Raw genomic sequence first — 25,063 nt, 5'->3', positions numbered from 1 at the left:
AGATACTAAGGGGAAAAAGCTACACTCACTACTTTAAAAAGGATTTGATAATCCTACATACATGAATATTTTATTTTTTCTCCATTATCCCAAAAATATATATATTTTTAAAAACATTATTAATAATCGGATGAATTTGAAGAATTTCTTTCCATTTATTGTCTGTCCTTCCTGGCTATAGAACACAAACTGAAAATTGAAAAGTCAATTCCCAGTTGATTCACAAAATATGTTCAGGGTTATACTTATTGGTTAATAAGTAAAACTTCCACCGTTTTTCAATATAATTGCTATTGTTTTCATCCATTTTTCCAAAAATATTATGGGATTTTGTGTTGTATTTACTTTGATCTATTGTAGAATTTTCTCAAGAACCATTGTCACCTGAAAATCTAGTTATTTTAACTTCAAAATAAAAGCATGTGAACCATACCAGATTCAGGTTAAACCTCTAAAGTGTCCAAGCAAATACTTTGATATTCTCTCTTTTTACATTATAAGAGACATATTTTTTTTTTAATTATATTCTTTTTTTTTTTTTTTTTTTTATTTATTTATACAAGCACTGGGTATAGTCAGAAGCGCGGGAGGGTGAGAGAATTCACCAGAGCCAGAGCGGGGAGCAGAGCAGGCAGAAGGACCAAAGTACACTGCTGAGGGGAGCAGCGGGCGGCAGGAGAGGTCTGCGCGCCATGTGGGACCCTCCTCTGGTGGCCGGGGAGCAGCCGGGGATCGAACCGGTGCTGCAGAGGCTGCGGGCAGGTTCGCAACCCAGCGCTCAACCGCTGCGCCACCGGGGAGGCCCTATAAGAGACATTTTTTACATTTTAGGAAGAAGAGAAAGAAAAAGAGAGGCACCTGCATAGTCATAGGTGGGCAGGAGAGCTGCCTACTTTTACATCCTTAGAAAAATAGAACAGTGAGCACAAATTAGAAGCACAAAAGTTAAAACTTTTATTACTGAGGTGAATTTAGGAGGTGAAAAGACACCTTTCTCTAGTTCTGGAATGGCCCAGAAGAATATGGGCCATTTGTAGAAGATGTGATTTATTTTTTCTGAACTAGAAATATTTTTATTGTTTTTTGTTGTTTATGAGATACATTATGGTTACAAAAGATTCAATGAAACATTTTTGAAAAGGAGAATTCTCCTATAATTCTCTTCTCCAGCACTAAAAAGTAATAATAATTTGTTATATATCTTTCAGACTGTAATTCACATATAAACATATAAATTTAGAAATATAAATATTTTGTCCTGTAACTTTCTTTCAACTAATATGTGGTAGAATATTTCTAAGAAGCATGGTTTTCTTTGGTAATGGAAGTCCACCAGGTAATGATTTAAACAATCCTCACTTGTGACATGAGGGGTGGATCTTGAGTTTTTACTTTTATAAGTAATATTATAGTACACATCTTTGTATATGAACACACACACATGCATACACACATACATAAACATACACACACAGAAATGCCTACAGATTAAAAAATACTTATATTTTGGACTTACCTTCCAGACCAAGTCCAGGTATCTAAGTTTAGGTAGTGCAAATCATTCATCCTAGTTTGCTAAAATAAAAGTGTGTTAAATTGGTCAGTGCTTTACAATTTTCATGGGCTAAAATTTCAGTTTTTAAGGTAAGTTTAGATTAAAAAGATTATTTTACTTAATATCAAAAGTCTACATATTGGAAAACAATGCTAAATAATAATAAAACTAACATAGAGCTATCAAATTAATGTGACAAGAGGGAACGGAAGAAAGGAGTTTAAAGCAGAGGGTTAGATAGAAATTAAACTTTTCTGGTTAACACACCAAAGTGAAGTAATTTCCTCACTATTAGATGATTGAAAAAGATAATTATTATTATGATTATCATAATCATCTGTAATTGCTCTGTATAGTCTGTTTTGGGGATATAAAGTAAAATAAAAGCCATATGGAATAGCATTTTCATCTATAGATTATCTGAATGTTCATTTATTCCACAAAACCAAGGGACAAATTTTATCAGAAGCATCACACATAAAAATATTATTTCCATTAAAAACACTAACCAAAACACGTCCGCCAAAGACATAGCCCTTATTTCCAAGAACTGCACACGTGTGCGCCGCTCGCGGCTGTGGTGGAACTCCACCCTACAAGCAAAGATTAGAAAAGAGAGAGAAAATACTTGAAACATCTGTAATCAAGGTGCATTGCTGTGCTCAGCGTGAGAAATACTTCCCTGATAAGTTACTATCACCTATGCCATTCAATTAAATGCAAAAGTAATGTAAAACTTCATTCTAAATAATAAGTTACAGACAAATACTGCTATTTGACAATGAAATAGATTCATCCTGATCTTTACCTTTTAAAGTGTTTTTCTTAAATACCTGACACTTCAGCAAAATAAGAATTCATGTAAATTTTTGCTTAAAAGATAAGGATTTAAAAAGATTCTGTGTATGTTTCTTTTCTCTGTCTCTGTCTTTTTCTCTCACACACACAGAGGGTTGAGTGAGTAGTACACATTAATAAAAGACATGAATCTTAAAAATCAACTGAGAAGTATGCATGACTGATAATTATAAGTATAAAATAAGAAATGGAAGCCCTCCCTGGTGGCCCATGGGTTAAAGTCTCAACCCTATCAAGCTATTGCCAGTCACTGAGGCATGAGTTCAATCCCTGACCAGGGAACTAACCCACATGGCACAACAAACCTCTCCTGTTGCCCTACTACTCCCCTCAGCAGTGTATTTCAGTAGAACCACCTATTCTACTCCCCACTCTGTCTCTGGTGAATCCTCTCAACCCCTCACACCTCTGGCCTATGCCCCAGTTCTTGTATGCATAAATAAAAAATAAATCTTAAAAAAAAGAAGTAATGGGGGCCTCCCCGGTGGCGCAGCAATTCTACATGATTTAGGAAATAAGTGGCGCTGTGAAGCTGTCCGCAGCTTCTGCAGTGCGGGTTCAATTCCTGGCCTGCCAGGGAGATTCCCACATGGTGCGACAGACCTCTCCTGTCGTGCCCGCTGCTCCCCTCAGCAATGCTTTCAGTGTGTTTGCCTGTCCTGCTCCCCACTCTGTCTCTGGTGAATCCTCTCACCCTCCCGCACCTCTGGCCTGTACCCCAGCTATTGTGTAAATGAAAAATAAATCTTTTTTTTTTTTTTTGAAAAAAGAACTAATGGAGTAAAGAACATAGAAGAGCACTGGAAAATACTTGAAAAAAAGGTACTGAGAAGGGTCAACTCAAAACATTGTTTTGCAGAGAACCTCCCATCACTTCCATCAACAGAAGTTAGACCGCAGGAATTTTAGTCAGGTATGCCAGTTGGTCTTTCCTACTCAACTTTCCATTCTGCCTAATTCTGGTGAGTTTCTCAATCACAATTCCTTGCTCCTCTAAACCAGGCCTAGCCAGTTATCCCCTGGCAGCAGGGATGGGAACTGCCCAGGTAGAGCCTGAATTCTTTTCTAGCACTGATATATAGACATTGGCAAAATATAGCACTGTAGAAGTAATGGCTTGTGTGGCCAGGGCCATGTGACTTCCTAAATGAGTGAGCAGGTCTACAGCAGACAGAATGAAGTCAGCACACAGGGAGAAGCAGAGAGTGCTAACAGAGATGGAATGTACTGTGATGGTGTTGAGTAAGTTGCTCCAATTCCCCAGACCCTGAAACCTGTAGCCTTTTCTTCTGTTGTGCAAGTCAGTCCAAAATATACTTTCTAGGTATGTGAGAATTCACTGTTGCTGAAACTAATTGGAATTTTTGTTTGTTCATAAGCACATGAAAGAGTATTGATAATGTACTATTAAAGATTATTTAAAAAAAAGAATATTGACAATGTATTTCTGTCACACTGAAAGTGCATGTAGCTCTGGCTACAAGGATTTATGAAGCATAGATTTGTTGAAATCATGAACTTTATTTTTTTATTTTAAAGATTTATTTTATTTATTTATGCATACAAGAGTTGGGGTATAAGCCAGAGGTGTGGGGGAAGGGATGAGAGGACTTACCAGAGACAGAGCAGGGAACAGAACAGGCAGATCTACTGAAATACACTGCTGAGGGGAGCAGCGGGCCAGACAGGAGAGGTCTGCTGTGCCATGTGGGTTAGCTCCTTGGCCAGGAATCCAACTCATTTCTCAGTGGCTGCCGATAGCTTCAGAGTGCTGAGACTTAACTTCTTGTGCCACAGGGAGGCCCTCATGAACTTTATTATAAAACAACATTTTGAAATAACCTTCATTAAACCATACCATACCACATTGGTGGGTAAATAATGATGATGGCTTCTCTTTAGAAGAGTTTTCTAGAAAAACCTTAGCTAATCTGGAGAAAAATATGTAATTAAGAAAATTGTATTTGTGGGCCTCTCTGGTGGCACGTGTGGTTGAGCACAGCGCTGTGAAGTCTCTGCAGCACCGGATGGATCCCGGCCACACAGGGAGATGCCCACATGGCACAGCAGACCTCTCCTGTCTTGCTTGCTGCTCCCCTCAGCAGTGTGTTTCGGTCAGTCTGCCTGTTCTGCTCCCCACTCTGTCTCTGGTGAGTCTTCTCACCCTCCTGTACTTCTGGCCTGTACCTGGTTCTTGTATGCCTAAATAAATAAATCTTTAAAAAAAAAAAAAGAAAATTGTATTTGTGATAATACTCAGGACAACATCTTTGTATGTGATTACAAACTCAATTACCCATATTCAAAAAACTTAGTAAAAAATAGAGTTCAAAAGTATCAATGAATACATGAATATAAAGGTAACTTTTTACAATACTTACTTTAATTTCTGGTTGAAACCAAGTCTTTGTCTTTGTGTCAAATATGTGAACGTCATTATGCCATCCCCAGAATATCTGTTCTTCCTAAAACAGAAAATTTAAAAATATTTAAAAACCTTCATAATTTTTGGATTATTGCGTATTTACTGGTGAAGACGTGGATACCTTTACAAAAACAGAGTTGAGTGCTACCAGAGTCATAACATATTATGAGTGGCTCACTGATAAGTGAGACTAGACCCGGAGCTCACTGATAATGTGGGTCCCAGACCAAGAGCAGCAGAACCATTCAGAACTTTTCTTCTCATAGTATTGCTTGCAGTGAGTCATCATTTTACTTGTTGACAATCTTCCAATTCTCTCAGAGAACTGGAATTTTCTCTCAAAAATTTTCTTTTGAAATTACAGAAGACAGAATATTTACATTTTGAAATCAGTTTTCCTAAAAGTATATGCTCAGAATTCCTAATCTGTGCTATTAGAAACCTGAAGAGAATGTGACTCCTTTCTCCAAATAGTTTCCATCACTTCTTAACCAAGCAATTGTTCTTATAGGTCGAACTTATGCTCACTCTCTCTTTTCATTGTATTATTTTGTTGTTGTTGTTGTTGTTGATTTATATATTTTTACATCATTGTTCATTTTTGTACAATGTTTGATTTCTCCTTTCAGGTGTTGTCCCCATAAAATTACCACCACTAAGATACCCGTGAGCCATCACCGTAGACTCTTGTGCGCTTCCCTCCCATTTTGATCCCTTCCCCTCTACCTCCCTGATGGATTTATAGTTTGCCTGCTAGTTTTGTCTCTTTTTTTTCTGATCCTTTGTATGGTTTCCCTATGTTCCTCCTATAAGTGAAACCATTCAATATTTTTCTTTTTCCTTCTGACTTATTTCAGAGCATAATACCTTCCAGCTCCATCCATGTCGCTGCAAGTGGCAAAGTTTATCCTTTTTGATTGCTGAATAGTACTCCATTGTGTATATGTACCACATCTTCTTGATCCAGTCATTTTTTGGGGGGGCATTTAGGTTGTTTCCATATTTTAGCTATTGTAAATAGTGATGTGATGAACATAGGAGTGCAAGTATCTTTTTGAATTAATGCTTTTGTGTCCTTTGGATAGATTCCTAGGAGTGGAATTGCTGGGTCATATGGTTGGTCCATTTTTTAGTAATTTAAGTATCCTCCACACAGCTTTCCATATTGGTTAGACCAGTATGCACTCCCACCAGCAATGTAAGAGGTTCCTTTTTCTTCACATCTTAGCCAGCATTTGCTGTTGTTGGTTTTTTTTTGGGGGGGGGCAGTTGGCACAGAAGAACTGGGGTGTAGACCAGAGGTGTGTGGAGGGGTGAGAGGATTCACCAGAGACAGAGTGGGGAGCAGAACAAGTAGATCTGCTGAAATACACTGCTGGGGGAGCAGTGGGCAGATAAGAGAGGTCTGCTGTGTCATGTGGTTTAGCTCCATGGGTGGGATCCAACTTAGACAATAGTGGTGATAATATTAAGAGTTAACCCCTAGGCCACCGGAAATGCCCTCTTCTTTATTTTCTAGAGTCAAAACTGTCAGCAAGGCAGAGTGAGCAGTTATACTGTATTTGGCATTGTCCAGGCAGTTGGCATACACTATCACTGTTCTAGCTTACCTCTGTGCCAGTTTTATGTTCTATGTCAGAAATATATCACTCATTTTTGTCAGGAGTTGTCAAATAAACTTATTTACTTTGCTTAGAATCAAAACTAAAAATTTTACTTGTACACCAGGAACTTCAGGATATATTTATTAGCCTAGTTGTACTAGGAGAGAAAAAAATGAGAAATTTTACTGATGAGTAAAGAATTTGATATAAATAATAGAAAGCTATATTTCTTAAAGTTATCAGTAGTACTGTAAATAGCAAAGTTTTAAAGATATTTCATTAAAAAACCCAAAAACCATGTAAATACATGGAGAATTTTAAAAATACCACATTATCTAAGAGACATACATGAAATGTAAATGTGCATTTCCATTAATAATGTATAATAATAATGTTAGTAGAGGTAAAATTGAAAAGAGTTACCATGCTTTTTGGTGGTGGGATTAATGATTTTTAACATTATCTTTTAAAAGATTTCATTTTTATGTCATGACTACTTTCATTAACAATAGTTTATTCTCTACCCAGTAAGGATAAGTAGGAAAGATAATATCACAACTGACTTAACTCATATAGCGAACAGTCTTTGCTATAATAGGCCTGATGGATGTACCTAAAGGGAGGTATATGTCAGCACTAACTATCGTGGTTACCTATAAACAAAGATTTTCAAAACTGTGCTGAAGTTTCTACTTGTTTAATAGAAGCAAGTGTAAAAGAAATTTCTTTTTCAGTAGCCATGAAGGCTAGTAGCAAGGAGTAAGAGAAACTTCTCCAACTGAATCCAAATTCAAAAGACAGAAAACACATTTTTTTCATAGTGTCAATTATGGCAAATGAAAACGAGAAAGATTTCATTCATTATTTCTAATGACTTTTAGGCGATACTAAAAAAGAGAAAAATGAAATAGTGTTAACTCCCTTACCCAAGAGGCATCATGAACATCAAAACAGTCTTGGAGTTCATTGTGTCTCCTACAGCCATAGCCACCAAAATAAATTAATCTGAAAAACAAATACAAAAGGACACACGTTCGGAATTCTCAGTTTGTTCATAGAAAGTTGAAAGAGATCATTTCTTTTACCTTAGCAACCTAAACAAGTCAGATAAACTAAGAACCATAGTTGAAAAACAAAACAAAAATCAAAGAGCTAAGGGAATAAAGATACCTAAATGAACTAATTTCAGAAGATGTTCTCTTAATAGGAGAGAAAAGAACCATGGCTGCTTTCACTCCTTGTGCACAGTAGAAGGAGGAAGAATCCAGCACAGAGAAGGTTCATTAAAGAAACAACCCAAAATTTAACAGCCAAAGTCAATGGGCATGGCAAATTAAAATCCTGAGAAACTGAGCCACAGCTGGAGTTGGAACCCACAGAATAAATCTTTTGCATAGTCTTCACGGAGGGTTCACAGTCACCAACAGCTAGAAGCAAAAGAGAGCTGAGCAGTCCTCTCTGAGACAATCTGAGCTTTCAACTACTCAAATCAGGGGCTGCCAGGAAATCTGAAAGAAATACCTCGGAGGTGTGCCCAGTTCTTAAGGACATAGAACAGATGCCATCAAAAGGTCAAGGGAGAGGGTCTGGGGTACCACCTGGGCTTGGGAATTTTTAAAAGATTCCCAGATGACTCCAATGCCACACAAATTTGAGAACCATTTTGTAAAAATATAAAATATTAATAAAAGTAGCTATTTGTGCATGTGAGAGATGGGGGCAGGAGTGGGAGCCAGATATTTCCTTGTATATTTTATTATGGCTTTAATTTTTGAAGCATGAAAATGTATTAACTTATTCCTAAAATAAAATTTAATAATAAACTGAAGAATTTTCAAAAAAATCAAACAGTTGCTCTGTCATGCTTATTTTTATGAAATGACTCTATTCCAGTGTTCAGAACCATCAGTGTCAAACCAAGTTTCTAACTGTAGCTTGAAAATAGTTAGATTTTCAAGTTTTTTCAATTTTGCCACAAGCTGTAATCTTCACTAATGAGACAATTTTGCAGCATTACCTGTCTTTATATACCCAGCAGGAAAGTTTATCACGTGGTGTGGGTGGTTGTCCTTCAAAGTTGGTGATTTTTTCCCAAATGTAGGTGCCGTCTCTTGTTCGCAAATTTACGAAATAGAGCTTTCAAAAGAGGAGAGTGTGTTTAGCAGGCAGGGTATTTGAAAGTTAAATCTATATCGGAGGGATCTGTGATCCAACAAATACTGCTACTACTTTTTTCCTTTTAAAGGTGAAATTTTATAGAGTTAGTAAAAGTTAGACTAAGTTTTAGAAGCAAAAATAAGCCCCCTATCACACCCTTGCCCTGTGGGTACCAGCAAGTGTGCTTGATTCTGAAGCACAAAGGTGAGCAAGAAGAAAAAAACTGCTGCATTTTCACTCTGTCTTTAAAACCACATGATCATAATAAATTCAACATCATCTACATGTATCTTCTTTTTAAAGTATTCGTAAACTTGTGAGATGAAGTGATAGTTAAATATTACATTTTGCTGCACTCCTGAATTGAAAGAAAATATTACTCGATTGCTGTATCCTTTGTCATCATATCCTCCAAAAACATAGAATTTTCCATGAATGCAGGCACCACAACTTCCTGACATGGAGGTAGGGAGTTCTCCTTCCATTAGGTGCATTGTCCTGCAGTAAGAATAACATAGAATTCCATAACTTTCCAGAAAGGCAAATTAAAATTCTTTTTGAATTCCATGTACTTTTTCAATGAAAATTGTTACTAACAATATGATAACCACTATTATAAAACTCTAAGAAGATCCATGGTTAAGATTTTTCAACTTACTGGAAAAAACTTACAAAATCTTCACATGTCATCAAAATTGGAAATAGGTTAGAACAAAGCTAAGTCTTCAAACACAGCACTGTCTTGAGAGGAATGATCAAGAACAAAGAATGGAGAAAGGAAGGGTATAGGGGACAGAAAGAGGCAGAGAGAATGAAGAATAGAAAAGAAAAAGGAGACAATAAATGTTGTGGCATGTTACAAGTATAGTCTTAAATTCCCTGTAGTCTATGACAACATTTATAACATTCTGTAATTTAAAATTACTTACCACATACATATGCACGATGGAATATTACTCAGCAATCAAAAAAGACACACTCATGCAATTTGCAGCAACATGGATGGAGCTGGAAGGGATCATGCTCAGTGAAATAAGCCAGAAAGAAAAAGAAAAATACCGGATGGTCTCACTCATAGCAGGAATTTAGAAAACCTAAATAAGGGACCAGGAAAAAACCTAATTCTAATAAAGTAAAAACCAAAATCAACAAGCAACTATAAACCAGAGACACACTTAGGGGAAAGGGGGAGGGCGTAGGATCAAAACAAGGGAGGTTGGGAATTGTATGGGGACTATAACCAAGATGAAAATGCATACATTGTGCAAAAATGAAAAACAATGTAAAAAATGTATAAAATAATATATATAAAATTACTTACCACAACCCACTATCAATATCATAGGTCCAAATTTCATCATTAGGCAAATAGACTTCATTATCTTCAATAGACTAAAAACATAGAATACATAAAATTATGTTTATCAATTACATAATAACAAATTGCTCCTTAGGATGGTAAAACTACAACAAAAATATTACAAAATGCAAAATCAGGGCCTCCCTGGTGGCGCAGAGGTTAGGGTCTCAGTGCTATCAGGCTATCATCAGCCATGTGGCATGAGTTCCATCCCCTGCCGGGGAGCAAACCCACTTGGCACAGCAGACCTCTCCTGTCTCACCCACTGCTCCCCTCAGCAGTGTATTTCAGTAGATCTGTCTGTTCTGCTCCCTATTCTGTCTCTGGTGAATCCTCTCACATCCTCCCCATCCTTGCACCTCTGGCCTACACCCAGTTCTTATATGCATAAGTAAATAAAAATAAATCTTAAAAAAACCACAAAATCATACACAGGCTCAAAGATTTTTTTTAATACAAATTAAGATAGATCAAAAGATAAGAGGAAGTCTTTTTTAAGAGAAAGTTGGCAAACACTAAAGGTTTACAATACAAAGAATATATTAAGAACATGAGTCTCAAGAAAAAAACTGAGCAATAAAGCCTTAAAAGGGGATTATGAGTATGGGAAAATAGTAAAATAACAATCTTTGGAGCAGATTTTGAAGACTATCAAGCCAGGAAGAAAAGGCAATGTTTGGATGAATAGGAAGGAATTAAGGAAGGAAATGTTTTAAATGTGTAATTAAGAGCACTCTATCAGATACCCTTATTCACAGAACATATTTTTTGAGTGCCTACTATATGTAAGGCAGTGTTAGGTGTTCATTAAATATAGAATCTAAGGCAAGATACATTTTTTTTTTAAGATTTATTTTATGTATGCATACAAGACTGGGGTCTAGACCAGAGGTGGGAGGGTGGTGAGGTCCCTGGCTGGGGATCCAACTCAGACCATAGTGGTGATAGCACTGAAACTTAACCCCTAGGCTAACAGGGAGGCCCCTACATTCATACATTTATAATGAAAAGAGAAATAAGACTAACAATCTTTTAATTAAGTTAAAAATATATAGGGCTTGGGCCTCCCTGGTGGCGCAGCGGTTGAGCGCTGGGTTGAGAAGCTGCCCGCAGCCTCTGCTGCGCCAGTTCGATCCCCGGCTGCTCCCCGGCCACCGGAGGAGGGTCCCACATGGCGTGCAGACCTCTCCTGCCGCCCGCTGCTCCCCTCAGCAGTGTATTTCGGTCCTTCTGCCTGCTCTGCTCCCTGCTCTGGCTCTGGTGAATTCTCTCACCCTCCCGCGCTTCTGACTGTACCCAGTGCATGGATAAAAACAAAAACAAACAAACAAACAAACAAAAAAAAAAAAACATGCCTCTAAAAATATATAGGGCTTAAAACAGCTTATATACATCTGTCATTTCTTGGACTCTATTATAAGTATTTTTTAAAAGTTTTAAACAAGTTTAAGAATTTGTAATACTGTATATAATAACTTATTAACATGACATATAGATTTTGCTAACTTTCTTATGGCAAAGTTAGAAATCTAAAATATGTTGACTATCAGGCAAGTCTCTTCCTTGCAGCACCACCAGTCTAAATAGAAAACTATTTTCTATTAATTCCAAGGAAACATCTGCTCATGTCTGACTGAGGAAGTCATATCAGATGGCTAAGTAAACAGACAAGAATAAAGGAATTAATTGCATAATTTTAAGGTTTAGTGGCATCCCGCTTCAGTGTGGAAACTGAAGCCTTGTGTGGAAACCTTTACCACAGAAGTATTATGAAAGTGGATTCTGTCACTATTCTACTTAAGTCCCCTCAGTGGTTCCATACTGCTCATAGGTTAGTCTAAAATCTTTCTGATTTGTAATACATGGTACCTGCTGCCTCTCCAGATTTCATCTTGCCTTTTGCTCATTGTGCTTCAGTCTCTTTTCAGCTCCTTAACCTCTACTGTAGGGCCTTCACCATGCTGCAATAAGGATTTTCATCTATACTCATGTCTCTTCTTGAAACTCTCTCCCAGAGGGACTCCCTGGTGGCAAAAGGGGTTAAGACGCAACCTATGAAGCTATCTGCAGCCACTGCAGCATGAGTTTGATCCCCAGCCAGGGAGCCACCCACATGACGCAGCAGACCTCTCCTGACTCGCCCGCTGCTTCCCTTAGCAGTGTATTTCAGTCGATCTGCCTGTTCTGTTCCCCACTCTGTCTCTGGTTAATCCTCTCATCCCACCCCCATCTCTGGCCTGTACTCCAGCTCTTATATGCATAAATAAATCAATCTTAAAGCAAAAAACTAATTGTAGAATAACTACATGATCCAGCAGTTTCACTCCTAGGTACCAAAAGAATTGAAAACAAGTACTCAGGTACTTGTGCCCCAATCTTCACAGCAGCATTATTCACAGTAGATAAAACTGGTGGCAACGACCCATTGTCCCGTGGACTATTGGCAGCATGAACAAGATTGGTGTATGCAGCCCATGTGGTACTACTCAGCATTAGAAAGGAATGAGTTCTGATACACAGGACAACATGGATAAAGCTTTAAAACATGCTACATAAAATAAGCCAGATACAAAAAGACAAATATTGTATGATTCCATGTATATGAAATATCTTTAAAAAAGGCAAATTCATAAAGATAGAAAGGGGATTACAAGTTACCAGGGATTGAAGGAGGGAGGGGGTTTATTTCATAGGGGAAACTGAGCTTCTGGTTGGAGTAATGAGTTTTAGAATTACATAGTGGTAACACCACACACTGTGAATGTAAGTAATGTCAATGAATTGTACACTAAACTTAGGTTAAAATGACAAATTATGTATTAAATATTCTATAATGAAAAATTTATGTGTTAAATATTTCCTATAAGAAAACATATACAAAAGAACATAGGCTCTAAATAACCAAAATATTCCTGAGTAACAAAAACAAGATCAAGTCGGGATGGAACTTTTACTTCTAACAGAGCTTTAATTTAGATAATGTGATTTTTGTCACAAGAATAGAATGACAAACCTTGAAATGGATTACATATACACGAAAATTTGACACATTGTTGTCATGTTGGTAGGGAAAGGTGGAACTATTAAACATGACAGAAGGGCAAGATGATCTTCAGGCCGAAAATATCATGAACTTGTGTCCCTATCCTATACCAACCAAAATATTAAGATTAAAAAAAATGATTTAAAGGGCCTCCCCTGGTGGCACAGGCGGTTGAGCACAGCACTGTGAAGCTGTCTGCAGCCTCTGCAACGCCGGTTCGATCCTGGCAACTGGTGAGGGTCCCACATGGCATGGCGGACCTCTCCTTTTGCGCCTGCTGCTCCCCTCAGCAGTGTATTTCAGTCAGCCTGCCTGTTCTGTTCCCCGCTCTGTCTATGGTGAATCCTCTCACTCTCCCGCGCATCTAGCCTGTGCCCCGGTTCTACACATTCTAATGCTAAGAATCCTCATCAGGTCCCGATTTTTACATCTTTGTTCCCAAGTCCAATTCATCTAACTGACAGAGTCCAGGCCATTTGTCCACAAACCAGCTGCAAAGGAGATTGGAACCTGCACTCAGATTTTTATTGGGTCACTTACTATGAGCTGATCCCAGTTCTAAACATTGGGGGTACAAAAGGAAACAAAATCTCTATTATGTAGAAGTCTAATCTATGAGGTTAGGAAGGAGGTAGTCAGACAACTAAAATAAATACCCCAGCAAGTGTTACTCAGTTGGGGATACTACAGACAGAGGAAGTAGGATCAAATTCTGGGCATCTGAAAAGAATGGCAGAGATGGCTTCTGTGTGAGACAGATGGCCTAAGTGACAGCTATGAAGATATGAAGTGGAACTGTTAGGTTAACAAGCATACGTCCTAAAGGCTTTTAATGAAAATTGCTGAATTTCTCCTCAAAAAAGGTTACACAAACTTGTAATTCCATTACTAGTGTATGAGTAATTCATTCCCTCACGCTCTTCTTAAAAATGCTTAATCTTTGCAAAGCGGGAAAGAAAAAACTTAATGTTATTTTCATCTGGGTTTCTTTAATTTATATTGCATTTGTATTTCTTTCATAAATTCCTTGTGCATTATCACTCAGTTTCAATATCGATATTTTTATTTTTTTAATTCTTTTTTTTTTGAAGATTTATTTATTTATACAAACACTGGGTACAGTGAGAAGCACGGGAGGGTGAGAGAATTCACCAGAGCCAGCGCGGGGAACAGAACTGGCAGACTTGATGAAACACACTGCTGAGGGGAGCAGCGGACGCGGCAGGAGAGGTCTGCGAACCATGTGGGACCCTCACCAGCGACCAGGGATCGAACCGGCGCTCCAGAGGCTGCAGGCAGCTTCGTAGTCCAGCACTCAACCGCTGCGCCACCAGGGGAGGCCCTCGATATTTTTATTTCTGCTTACAAGACCTTTGCCTATCATTTATGTTGCAAATACTTTCCTTGGTTTGTCATTTGACTTCTTATTTTATGGTGTTTGAAAATCACAAGTCAAAATTTTTTTCTTAGCTTGACCTTTCAATTTTTTTCCTTGATAGCTTTTCTTAATTCAGTTTTTCTCAAACTGAATTAGCTCAAAATTTACTAGCCATGTAATTTTTTCTGATATTATATAGCTTAATTTTTCTATATTTAACTCTTCAGCCCTAAAGCCCCCATATAATTTTCTTCCAACTATTCCAGAACCACTTATTGAATATGCAGTTGTTTTTCCACAATGGAAATGCTACCTTTTAAATACAGTGTAGTCTTATACATCTCTTTAATTTTTTTTCCATTCCATTCTAACACGCTATCTCAAATCCTCGTTAAATGAGTATTGATTTCATTATTACAGTATCATAAAATGTTTTAACATCTGGCACTATAAGCCTCCCATGTTCATTCTTTTCAAATTAAATTTTCTAAATTAATCCTTTTTCAAGTATTTATCCATGACAGAAATAGGTACTTAAGCAGACATTTTCTGCAAGAAAATGTTCAGGGCAAAATTATTTGCATCAGTTGTATGATGGAAATGAAATTGTTTATATAATAAGTCATAAGAAGAAAGCGTATCATCTACAAATATGCTAAGACACTGACTGGGCTTTTCCTCCAAAATTTGGGAAAACTCATGTTTAAATGTTCCTAGTAGCAGCATTAAGGTATGAATTTCAGTAAATGTATACAGCCTATGTAGAACAAAGAACAAAAAAGAATATTCTGGTACCTATTAGAATTTACCATTTACTTTTAGGGACGGCTGTTTTCACATAGAATATCCTTTAGAATTCATACAATAGAGTAATATTTAGATAGGAATATTGGTAGAAATTCAAATTTTAGGGCACAAGACATGTTCATTAGTTAAACATACATTTTGAGTTTTTGTTAATGAAGAAAATTGTGTTTATAATATATTACCTGGAATCATCTGATCACATTAACCTCTGGCTATTGGATTAGCTCCAGATTCCAAGGCGTGTTAGCTATCTTCTGTTTAGAAGGACCTGAATAAAATGATTGCTGGAAGGATTCTTCTTTATTGTCCTCTACTCCCCCTTTCCTGCCACTTATACCTTAGGCACATTTTAACTGTTCATAACCCCTGAAATTTAAAATGTAGATTAAACCTAAATCTGTGTGGTACTTTCCAGGGTGGTTCTTGGAACCATTCACCTCTGAATCCATACATAGTAGAGAAAGAAGTATTTCTATTCATTCACTACTACAAAAGTCAGGAATCTCATCAATTACACACCTTTCAAGATTCCAAGGTGTCAAAACTCAGACATTTCATTTATGGATCCGAAAGAATCTATACTGTCAGCAGATATGGGTTACTACAAATTACTATTTTAAGTGAAACTTTTTAACTTTTACAGTATTAAGGATAAATACAGCAAATGGAGTTTGACACCACTATATCGTAAAGAGGCAGTGCTTACCATCAGTCAAAATATCTCTTCTGCACAAAGTCATCATTCTATCTAGATTACTTTTTCCTCAAAAACAAATGGTGGTAATACTAGACAATAAGAAAACATCCAACCAATCCATGTTCCTTTATCATAAGCTACACCTTTGGAAATCCGATAGATCCAAGATAGAATGTGCTGCTCTGGAGGTCAAACTGCCATTAAAGTTATTTACACTCATTGACTCATCATCAGTTTTAAAATGAGGTCTTGGGCTCCCTGGTGGCCCAAGGGGTTAAGCACCCCACTATGAAGCAATCCGCAGCACTCGTTCAATCCCAAGCCGGCCAGGGAGAAACCCACGTGGTGCAGCAGACCTCTCCTGTCTGGCCCGCTGCTCCTCTCAGCAGTGTCTTTCAGTCAGTCTGCCTGTTCTGTTCCCCACTCTGTCTCCGGTGAATCCTCTCATCCCCGGCATCTCTGTCCTGTACCCTAGCTGTTGTATGCATAAATAAATAAATCTTTACACTTGATCTTAGCCAAAAAGCCGAGAAGCGATTAAATAAATCTTTAAAAAAATAAAATGAGATCTTATTTACCTTATAAAGCATGACAAGGATTATATAAGATTAGGGATATGCGAATTCCTAGCACATGCCAGGCATAACAGACACTCAAAAGTTAGTTCTAATTTTCCCATCCTGATACTGCACCATATTAAAAATAAACACACAAACAAAACAACAAAAACCAATTTGGATGTGAGAGTCATTTAACATAGATAACAGGAACTTTATTTCAGTGATTCAGTCATGTTACATCTGCACACGAGAGTATCGAGACAGTCAGAAGATGTAGTTCTATTTCCTGTAGAACTTCCAAATGGCTTTTTTTTTTAAATCATCTGTAACTAAGGGGGTTGGTATATATTCCTAAAATATTTTCCATGTTTAGAACCCAGGATTCTATAATCCTATGATTATTAAAAAAATCACACAAATGCTCCCATTCAAACCACCACTGTGATAAAAATTTTTAAGCATAAACTCTTTAGTATATCCTTGCTAATGAGTCCATTTTAAGACTCATATTAAATAGAAAAAAAAATCACAATGACTCATGGGCCAAGAAACGCCACGAAAAATTGCTTCGGTGTACTAAAACACTTCAGTGACTTCGATACTGAATTGAACCCCACCGAGGGTGTGAAGAATTGTGTACCAGACAACAGCACGGCGTCCTCGGTCTGCACAAGCATTTCAAGCTGACACTCAACCGCGCAGTAACTGACCCTGCGCCCGTGCAGCCAGGGCCACAGGCCAGCCGCGGGGAGCCGGGGTGGGCGCCGAGCCTGCAAGGAGCCCCGCACCCGGAACTGAAGGCGCTCAGGGTGGCCGCGACCGCGGGGCGGCGACCTGCCCGGGCGCCGCTGGCAGCGCGGCCGGCGGGCGGCGGGCGGCGGCGGGGCGGGCGGGGCGCGGGCAGCGCGGGGCGCCCCGGGCCGCGGACCGGCCCCCGCTCGGGCCGGGTGTGGGCGGGCGCTCGTCGTCCGCTCTGGCCCAGGGCCCGGGCGAGCTCCCGGCGCGAGTCCTCCCCGTCCCGCCTCTTCCCCTTACCACGTAGCCCCCCACACGTAGAGGAAGTTTCCGTCCACCACGGCGCAGTGGCCGCTGCGCTCCTCGGCCACGCAGAACAGCTGCGAGTCCGCCATCCGCGCCGGCGCCGGGCCCGCCGCTCGGCTGCCGCAGCCCTGCCCGCCGAGCGGCCCGGCCCCCGCCCGCGCCTCCACGCACGAACGGAGCGCGTCAAGGGTCGAGATTGGTGGGAGGACGGCCCCGGCGCGTCTGCGCCGTTCCGCGGCCCGCCCGGGAGGCCCGGCCCTGGCGCGGCCTGCGGGGTGGCCGGGCTCCGAGCCGAGGGGCCGAGGCGGCGGCTGGGCCGCGCCCTGAGCGCTCCACCCGCGGGCTGCTTCTGGCTTGGGGTTGATGGTTCTGAGTGTGCGGCCCAACTCTGCACCTCATGGACCTGATAAACGGGCTCTGGCCCACGGGGTGGGTGGTGGTTGTAGCATGAATCGCAGGTATCGGTCAGTTGGTTCTTAGTGAGCGTTTGCCTTTCCCAGTCATACCCTGGCAAAACGATTGTCCACGCAAGTAGAGAGTGGGGGGCAGGCCTCAGTGAGGCAGGCCAAGAGCCCCGCACCGGGAATTGAAGGCGGTAAGAGTGGAAGCGACGGCGGATTTGGACAAAGAAAGATGCTCTTAGAGTCAAGGTTGGAAGTCTGGGAAAGGTATTTGGTAGCCTGAGTTGTTGTAAAGAATAGGAAGAATTTATCATTCCTCAGGAACAATCTTGGAGGGAAAGAAGGTAAAAAACCAGCATAAGGTTCTGAGTGAGGACTAAGGGGAGATTTCCAGTGGAAAGGTAACAAAGGGTCTCTTCTTTTTTCTTTTTTAATATTTATTTATTTATGCATACAAGAGCTGGGGTACAGGCCAGAGGTGTGGGGGGTGAGAGGATTCAACAGAGACAGAGTGGAGAACAGAAATACACTGCGGGGGGGTAGTCAGGAGAGGTCTGCTGCACCATGTGGGTTGCTCCCCAACAAGCCAGGGCATGGAACTCGTGCTGCAGAGGCTGTGGACAGCCTCATAGGTTGCATCTTAACCCCTTGTGCCACCAGGGAGGCCCCAAAGGTTCTCTTCTTGACCAAACTCTAGTCAGGTTCTTCTGAGTCATAGTCTCAACGAGGCCTCAACTGTGGCCTGAGAAAACTGGAGGCCCTCCACCACCCTCTCTTGCCAACATACATAAACTAAGAGACTTTAACTGACAGTGGCATGGTTTCTAGCAGCCTAAGGCCACATTCCTAGAATGGCTCCATTCCTTCTTAGAGTGCCTTGCTCAAAAAACTAAAGGTTGCCATGAGAATTTACTTTTTGTTCCAACCCAAAACGTGGTGATAGGCAGGTCCCTGAACCCCTTATTAACAGTTACTGAGCGTTACCACCACTACATACATAAAAACTGGTAACTGTGTGAGGATGTCAATTAGCTTGATTGTGGCAATCATTTTCACGGTTTATGCATCAATCACATTATGCACCTTAAATATATAAATTTCATTTGTCAATTATTTTTCATCAAGTGTGTATTTGTAGGGGGTGGGGAGAAATCATACACACAAATGAATACCTGCTAAGTGATTCCATTTATATGAAGTTTAAGATATACAAAATGAATCTATGTCAATAGAAAGATTTGGGGTGGGAGGATTTATGAGAAGGAATTCAAGAGAGCCATCAACATAATTGTTCATTTAAGAATTAAGACAATGAGCTAGCCAGATGAAGGAACCACAGGGAAAGAAATTAAAAATTTACGGGAGAAAATAATCATTATCAGATTGTAAGAGGAAGCTGGAAATTTGGGATAAATTATTTTAGCTCCAATTTCTTAATATATAAAATAAAAAAACATAAAGTTGAAAAAATAGTTCAAGGAATACCTGTGTAGCTTCGGTTTCAGTTTAGTAGTTATTAATATTGCTACAATAGCTTTATATTTGTTTGGTCTCTATTTTTCTTGCTGAATTATTTTAAAGTTACACTTTAGATTGCATGTCCTAAAAGTGGGAATAATGTTCAATTTGCTCATTTCCTAAAGATAGGGATGTTCACATACACAACCACAATATCATCACACCTAAGTAGTAATTATTATTTATTATAATTTAATTTCCAACCCATATTCTAGATTCCTGAATTGCTTTGGAAATAAATAAATAAATAAATATCACAATTTCTGTAGGTTGGGAATAGCTGATTGTATGAGCAAGTCTTTGGTCCCTCATGAGTTTAGAGTCCAGATATTGGTGAGGGTCTGTAATCATCATAAAACTTCTCTAGGGCTGAAAAATGTGCTTCTGAACTGGCCCACACACAACTGACATGTAGATGGTAAGTTGGTGGCGGCTGTTCGCAGGAGGCTTTGTTATCTTAATACTTGACCCTTTCCATTGAGCTTCCAGAGGGCACCTGGCGTCCCCAACTGCAGGTGGCCCGAGAGAGCAAGGCAAAAATAGCAATGTATTTTACGGTTTTGCCTTGCAAGTGTGCAGGGTCGTCTCCTGCTCCAGACTAAGTGGTTCTTGGCCGCAGGCAGCTAAGGATCAGGAACCCTTTACGAAGATCGCAGCGGAAAAGGGTCTCCGCTCAGTTGCTACCTGGCCCCGGCTGGGCACTTCCGGGAAGGGGCGGGGCGCTCCCGGGAAGGGGCGGGGCCAAAGTCGTGGCGCCAAAAAGCGAACATGGCGCCGGAGCGGATGCGGGCGCGGGTGGTCTCAGCCTTCAAGCTGCGAGGTTTGCTGCTGCGGAGGTGAGTCCGCCGGAGCGGCGTCACCGGGCGAGAGGGCAGGAGCAGCCAGGCAGCTGCTCAGGATACCACGAAGCACTCGGAGGGGGGTTGCTGTTAACGACACCGGCCCTTAAAAAGTTGCGAGAAGCGAAGACCACCTGTCGTGGTCTTCAGGCTGCGGAGTGGAAATGTTTCTCCCGGCCGGACCAGGCTCTCCTGGGCCTGCATGGGCCACATTGAACCGGAGAAGTAGAGACCTCTCTCGCAGCAGCGGTTTGTTAGCACCCCTCGGCCGCCCGAAGGGGCTGCCTGCGTAAAAATAGAATCTTAACAGCTCGAAGGAGAGTCCTGGGAAAACCCACCGGCCTGTCAGTAGTTGTCAACTCTGTAGAAATTGTGAGCCCTTCTAACCTTCCCCAATTTTGGAACAGGTATTAGTCTTGAGAGAGAATTACTGGATATTAAAAAGAGGGTACCTTTGGAGCATGTTCGTAAATCTCCTGGACCTTTTTTTTTTGTTCCCTAACTGAGATTTCTTTAAAAATTTCTTTAATAGGTTCTTCACAATATCTATGTTTTCTAGACCTATAGAATGAATTTTTCCAAGCCGTTTCTCGTTAAATCTATTTTCTTATTTTTGTGTAAAATACAATGTTTTTCACATATTTAAATACCAACTGGATGGTATATGCTTTTTCTGTATCAGGTTTTGATTGCTTGTCAGGGTAGGGAGAGTTTTTGTTTTATTTTGGTATGATGAATTTTATGGGACTTACATACAACTTTGCTCTTGGGTTAGTGATGATATCAAATTGTCATTGACTAATTCAGTCAGAAATACACTGAAATCTGTTAGCTGCAAAGTAATGTGTTGGAGCAAGGGATTACAAGAGAAAGTAAGATACTGTGGATCTTGGGGGCAGATAGCGTATTTGTTATTTATTGCTGCATAGCAAATCACCCCAAAAGGTGGGGATTTATAACAGCGCACATTGTCTCACATTTTCCATTGGGTCAAGAATTCAGGTAGGCATTGTTGAGTCCTCAGTTTCAGAGTCTCTGGCAGGCTGCAGTTGAAGATGGGGTCATCACAAATGTCAACTGGGCAGGATTCCTTCCAGGCTTGTTTAGTGATTAGCAGGATTCAGTTCTTCCTGGATTGTTGGACTGTGAGTGTCAGGCCCTGCCGGCTTTTGGCAGAAGGCTACCCCAGTTCCCAGCGTTGTGGCTTGCTCCATCAAAGCCAGCAAGAGAGTCAAGAGAGTAAAGTACAAGTAAAGTACAACCTTGATTGGGTTAATCAAGGAAGTGACTTCTAGTTGCTTTTTACATTTTATTTAAAAAATTATAATAAAAGTTAAAATATTCATCACTTTTGTTACAGTCTATGGTTTAGAAGCAAGTCACTAGGTCCAACCCATACTCAAAGGGAGGAAATTGCACACGGATTTGTGCAATCCGGGAAGCATGGATTTTTAGGGGCTTCTTGAGGAGCCTGTCCACCATGAATATGAAATAATTCATAATTACTTAATTCCAATTATGGAAAGTATTTTGGGAAAGAAGTGCTATGAGAGTATATAGCCAGGTGTATATCAAGGAAGCATTTATTGAAGTGGTTTGAGCTGAGTGTTAAAGCAGGACTTGACTATGTGAAGAGAAGTGTAGGGAGAAATGACCATATAAAGACCCTGAGGCAGGAGAGCACCAGTAGTGCTGGATGAGCTTGAGATGTGGCATAGGCCAGATCCTGTATAGATTTTAGTCTGTCTTAAAAACTGCCCCATGATTCACCCACATGTTTGTGATTTTAAGGTCTCCATATTTGTGAATGAACTATAAGGTGCTTTGGCCCTGTGTGAAGCGATTACATAGTTCTAATTCTCAAGGAACATCATCTATAATAAATTGGAAAGATGTTGTCACCCTGTAGGATAAGTGAAAAAATATCACGCTTTTCTGCCCTCCCGCCATTAGGATTGATGATGGATCCCTGCGGTCCTGAATGCATGCCTGATGGCGGGCACCTGGAGTAGGGTGTAGGCATGCTTAAGTGGGTACACCTGAGTAAGACTGGGCTTATAAGGGTGGTGTCACGGGGACGCCAGCAGAAGAAAGAATGGGAGAGCAGAGAAGCAGGCCACCAGAAACTGCTGGAGAGCCCAGATAGAGTGAAGACTTGCTGGGGGCTGGGAGGCCTGCCAGCCTCCCGGCCCCCCAGCACCCCTGCCTGCTGTGTATCTGGTAAATCCCATTAAAAGCCTGCAAAAGCCACTGAGGGCTCCAGGACTCCTCCTTTGCCCCGTCTGCTCAGATCATAGAGAACCTGCACCGTGCCCATTCCTGCCACTACATTTGACATAGTCGGCAGGATGATCCATGCAGACAGGCATGGAGCCCTCCGAAGACCTCAGGAGGGACTGAGGAGTAGCAGCCCGAGAGCCTGTGACATTGCTGGAGATGTCGTGGCAGCACAGGAGATAGACAAGGTCTGGGAGCTGCTGGATGGGATCTCGAAGGAGGAGAAGCCCGAGAGGACCAGCCAACGACCCCTAAGGAGCAGAATCGTCGGGGAAGAAAGGACCACGATTCGGAGCTCGCCAGTTCTGATGCAGAGAAACTGAGGGACTGACATTCCCACCAGAAGGCGGAGGAACCTTGGCAAGTTATGTTTTTGGGACCCTGGGGGTGGATGGTATCGTTTGTAAACCCCGAGATAAAAATCAAGGCATGGCCATTGGGCTTTGGTAGAATAGCCCACAGTTGGCTGAGGGAGGAAGCCCACGCCAAGTTCTCTGCAGCCGGGCAGAGAAAAAGCCAACTTAGAAAAGCAAAAGCTGGTGCTAAGATTGAGAAGCCCTGAGTGGATGTTAAGCAGCCTGAGTATGCTGAAGAACGCCAGTGAGTCTCTTCAAATCACCTGTGGGTGATGCCCTGCTCATTGTTGAGTAAGGGTGAGGATCTGAGGAGCCCATCCTTGGGGGACGGGTGGGGAACGTGGCTTGTGATGGAGTCCACAGCCAAAGAGGGGACCCAAGAGAGACCACATATGGAGCTTGTATCCACGAATCCCCGACCCATGTGCTTGTGCAATGGGTTGGCCTGAGCGCAGGGGTCTGCGTGTCACATTGGTGGTTATGAAAGCCGAGTGTTGGAGTGACCGCAGACAGAAACCCTGAGGATTGGGCGATGACCCCCAAAGAGTACATGCAGAATCGTCAATCCAAGAGTGAGTGCATCCTGGGGGTGGATGTGGTGTGTGGCTTGTGGCTTACTCTACAGCCTGAGAAGGCCAGGAAGCCTGACAGCTCCTGGAGCTCCTGGTGTGTGACTGCAGATGCCATCTGCCTTGAATGGTTCCCCTCCCTTGCATGAGCAGTGCCTTTGGCAGCAGAAGTGGTGGATCATCTGCTGGTGCCAATAATCTTGTCTTTTGCCACTAGGTGGTGCCCTGCCTGAACTTATTTGTGTTCTGTTGTATTTTGTTATATTGTGATGTATTATTCTATTTACTTTTGTGGGCCATGGCTGCAGTGTTCATGTTGCCAAGAGAAACGTGTATATATGACTTGTATATATACTGATATAGACTATATGGCAGAAAACCCTGAGGGGGTGGTGTAGGGTAAGTGAAAAAACATCAAGCTTTTCTGCCTTCCCGCCATTAGGATTGATGATGGATCCCTGCGGTCCTGAATGCATGCCTGATGGCGGGCACCTGGAGTAGGTTGTGGGCATGCGTAAGTGGGTACACCTGAGCTAAGACTGGGCTTATAAGGGTGGTGTCACGGGGATGCCAGCAGAAGAAAGAATGGGAGACAGAGAAGCAGAACCATAAGCCAACACCGGAGAGCCCAGATAGAGTGAAGACTTGCTGGGGGCTGGGAGGCCTGTCAGCCTGGGAGGCCTGTCCTGGCCCCCCAACACCCCTGCCTGCTGTGTATCTGGTAAAGCCCAATAAAAGCCTGCAAAAGCCACTGAGGGCTCCCGGACTCCTCCTTTGCCCCGTCTGCTCCGATCATAGAGAACCTGCACTGTGCCCATTCCTGCCACTACACACACGCACAGGAAACAGCAACAATGAATACACACGATATTAGTGTGATGACTATAATAAAAATATAGTGACTAAAGTGTAATGTGCGTTACAACTACAGAATGGCATGTAGTTAACATTCATTCTGATCACTATTGGTATTTAAAACAAGGAATTCATGTAATTAAAAAAATTTCAGCTTTATTGAGTTTTTAGGAGGCAGGGGAGTTTCATGGAATTTCAATAATGAGTGTTGCTTCTATGCCTATATTCAAATATCAAAAGTTTTTTTTTTTTTTAAGATTTATTTATGCATACAAGAACTGGGGTACAGGCCATAAGTGTGGGGGGGTGAGAGGATTTATCAGAGACACAATGGGGAATAGAAAGGACAGACTTACTGAAACACAATGCTGAGGGGAGCAGTGGGCGAGTCAGGAGAGGTCTGCTATGCCATGTGGGTTGCTCCCTGGCCGGGGGTTGAACTCGTGCTTCAGTGGCTACAGACAGCTTCATAGGTTGCGTCTTAACCCCTTGCACCACCAGGGAGGCCCTCAAATGTCAAAGTTTTTTCTAACCTAATTTTTAAAATTTTACAATTGAGAATTGATAAAATTACTGAAATTTACTTGAAGCGAATCCATTATCAAATTAACAAATGCATATTTGTGTATCTGTTATGTCAGGACATTGAAGCATATCGGAGTCCCTTAAATTAAGGTAATAAATTGTACAAGGCTAGTGTGACGTATCAGATTTGAGATATACAAAAGTGAGATTTTTTGCAATTTCAGAAGGAAGAGGAGAC

The 25,063-nt window shown here is 41.1% G+C and overlaps 2 protein-coding genes across 5 annotated transcripts in view; one reads left to right on the top strand and one right to left on the bottom strand.

Annotated features, from left to right (window-relative positions):
- The window catches only part of KLHDC1 (kelch domain containing 1), a 34,059-nt gene extending 16,405 nt beyond the window's left edge, over window positions 1-17,654 (bottom strand). The window contains exons 1-8 of the mRNA XM_037503286.1: window positions 17,480-17,654; window positions 9,921-9,991; window positions 8,980-9,097; window positions 8,460-8,578; window positions 7,369-7,447; window positions 4,795-4,878; window positions 2,065-2,148; window positions 1,517-1,575 (exon numbers count right to left, since the gene is read on the bottom strand). Of these exons, the coding sequence (XP_037359183.1) occupies window positions 1,517-1,575; window positions 2,065-2,148; window positions 4,795-4,878; window positions 7,369-7,447; window positions 8,460-8,578; window positions 8,980-9,093 (539 nt within the window). The 5' untranslated portion in view covers window positions 9,094-9,097; window positions 9,921-9,991; window positions 17,480-17,654. The remainder of the gene's footprint in view (window positions 1-1,516; window positions 1,576-2,064; window positions 2,149-4,794; window positions 4,879-7,368; window positions 7,448-8,459; window positions 8,579-8,979; window positions 9,098-9,920; window positions 9,992-17,479) is intronic.
- POLE2 (DNA polymerase epsilon 2, accessory subunit) overlaps window positions 1-25,063 on the top strand; it is a 68,759-nt gene that overhangs the window by 22,842 nt on the left and 20,854 nt on the right. Inside the window, exon 1 of one of the 4 annotated variants that reach the window (XM_037503285.2) lies at window positions 18,256-18,287. The exons of 1 other annotated variant lie outside the window; for it this stretch is intronic. Coding sequence is in view for 2 of the 3 variants with exons in the window: in XM_037503283.2 (XP_037359180.1) it covers window positions 20,173-20,240 (68 nt within the window). In the remaining variant the exon portion in view is untranslated. Of the gene's footprint in view, window positions 1-18,255; window positions 18,288-20,136; window positions 20,241-25,063 lie in introns of those variants that run through there. 2 more of the 4 variants (XM_037503283.2, XM_037503284.2) reach the window with 2 other exon arrangements.

This window comes from Talpa occidentalis, unplaced genomic scaffold (genome assembly GCF_014898055.3).
Source record: "Talpa occidentalis isolate TD23 unplaced genomic scaffold, MPIMG_talOcc4v2.1 talOcc4.11, whole genome shotgun sequence".
Classification (NCBI taxonomy): Eukaryota; Metazoa; Chordata; class Mammalia; order Eulipotyphla; family Talpidae; genus Talpa; species Talpa occidentalis.
Note: the sequence above shows the minus strand (reverse complement) of the source record. Positions and strands in the feature narration are given on the sequence as shown.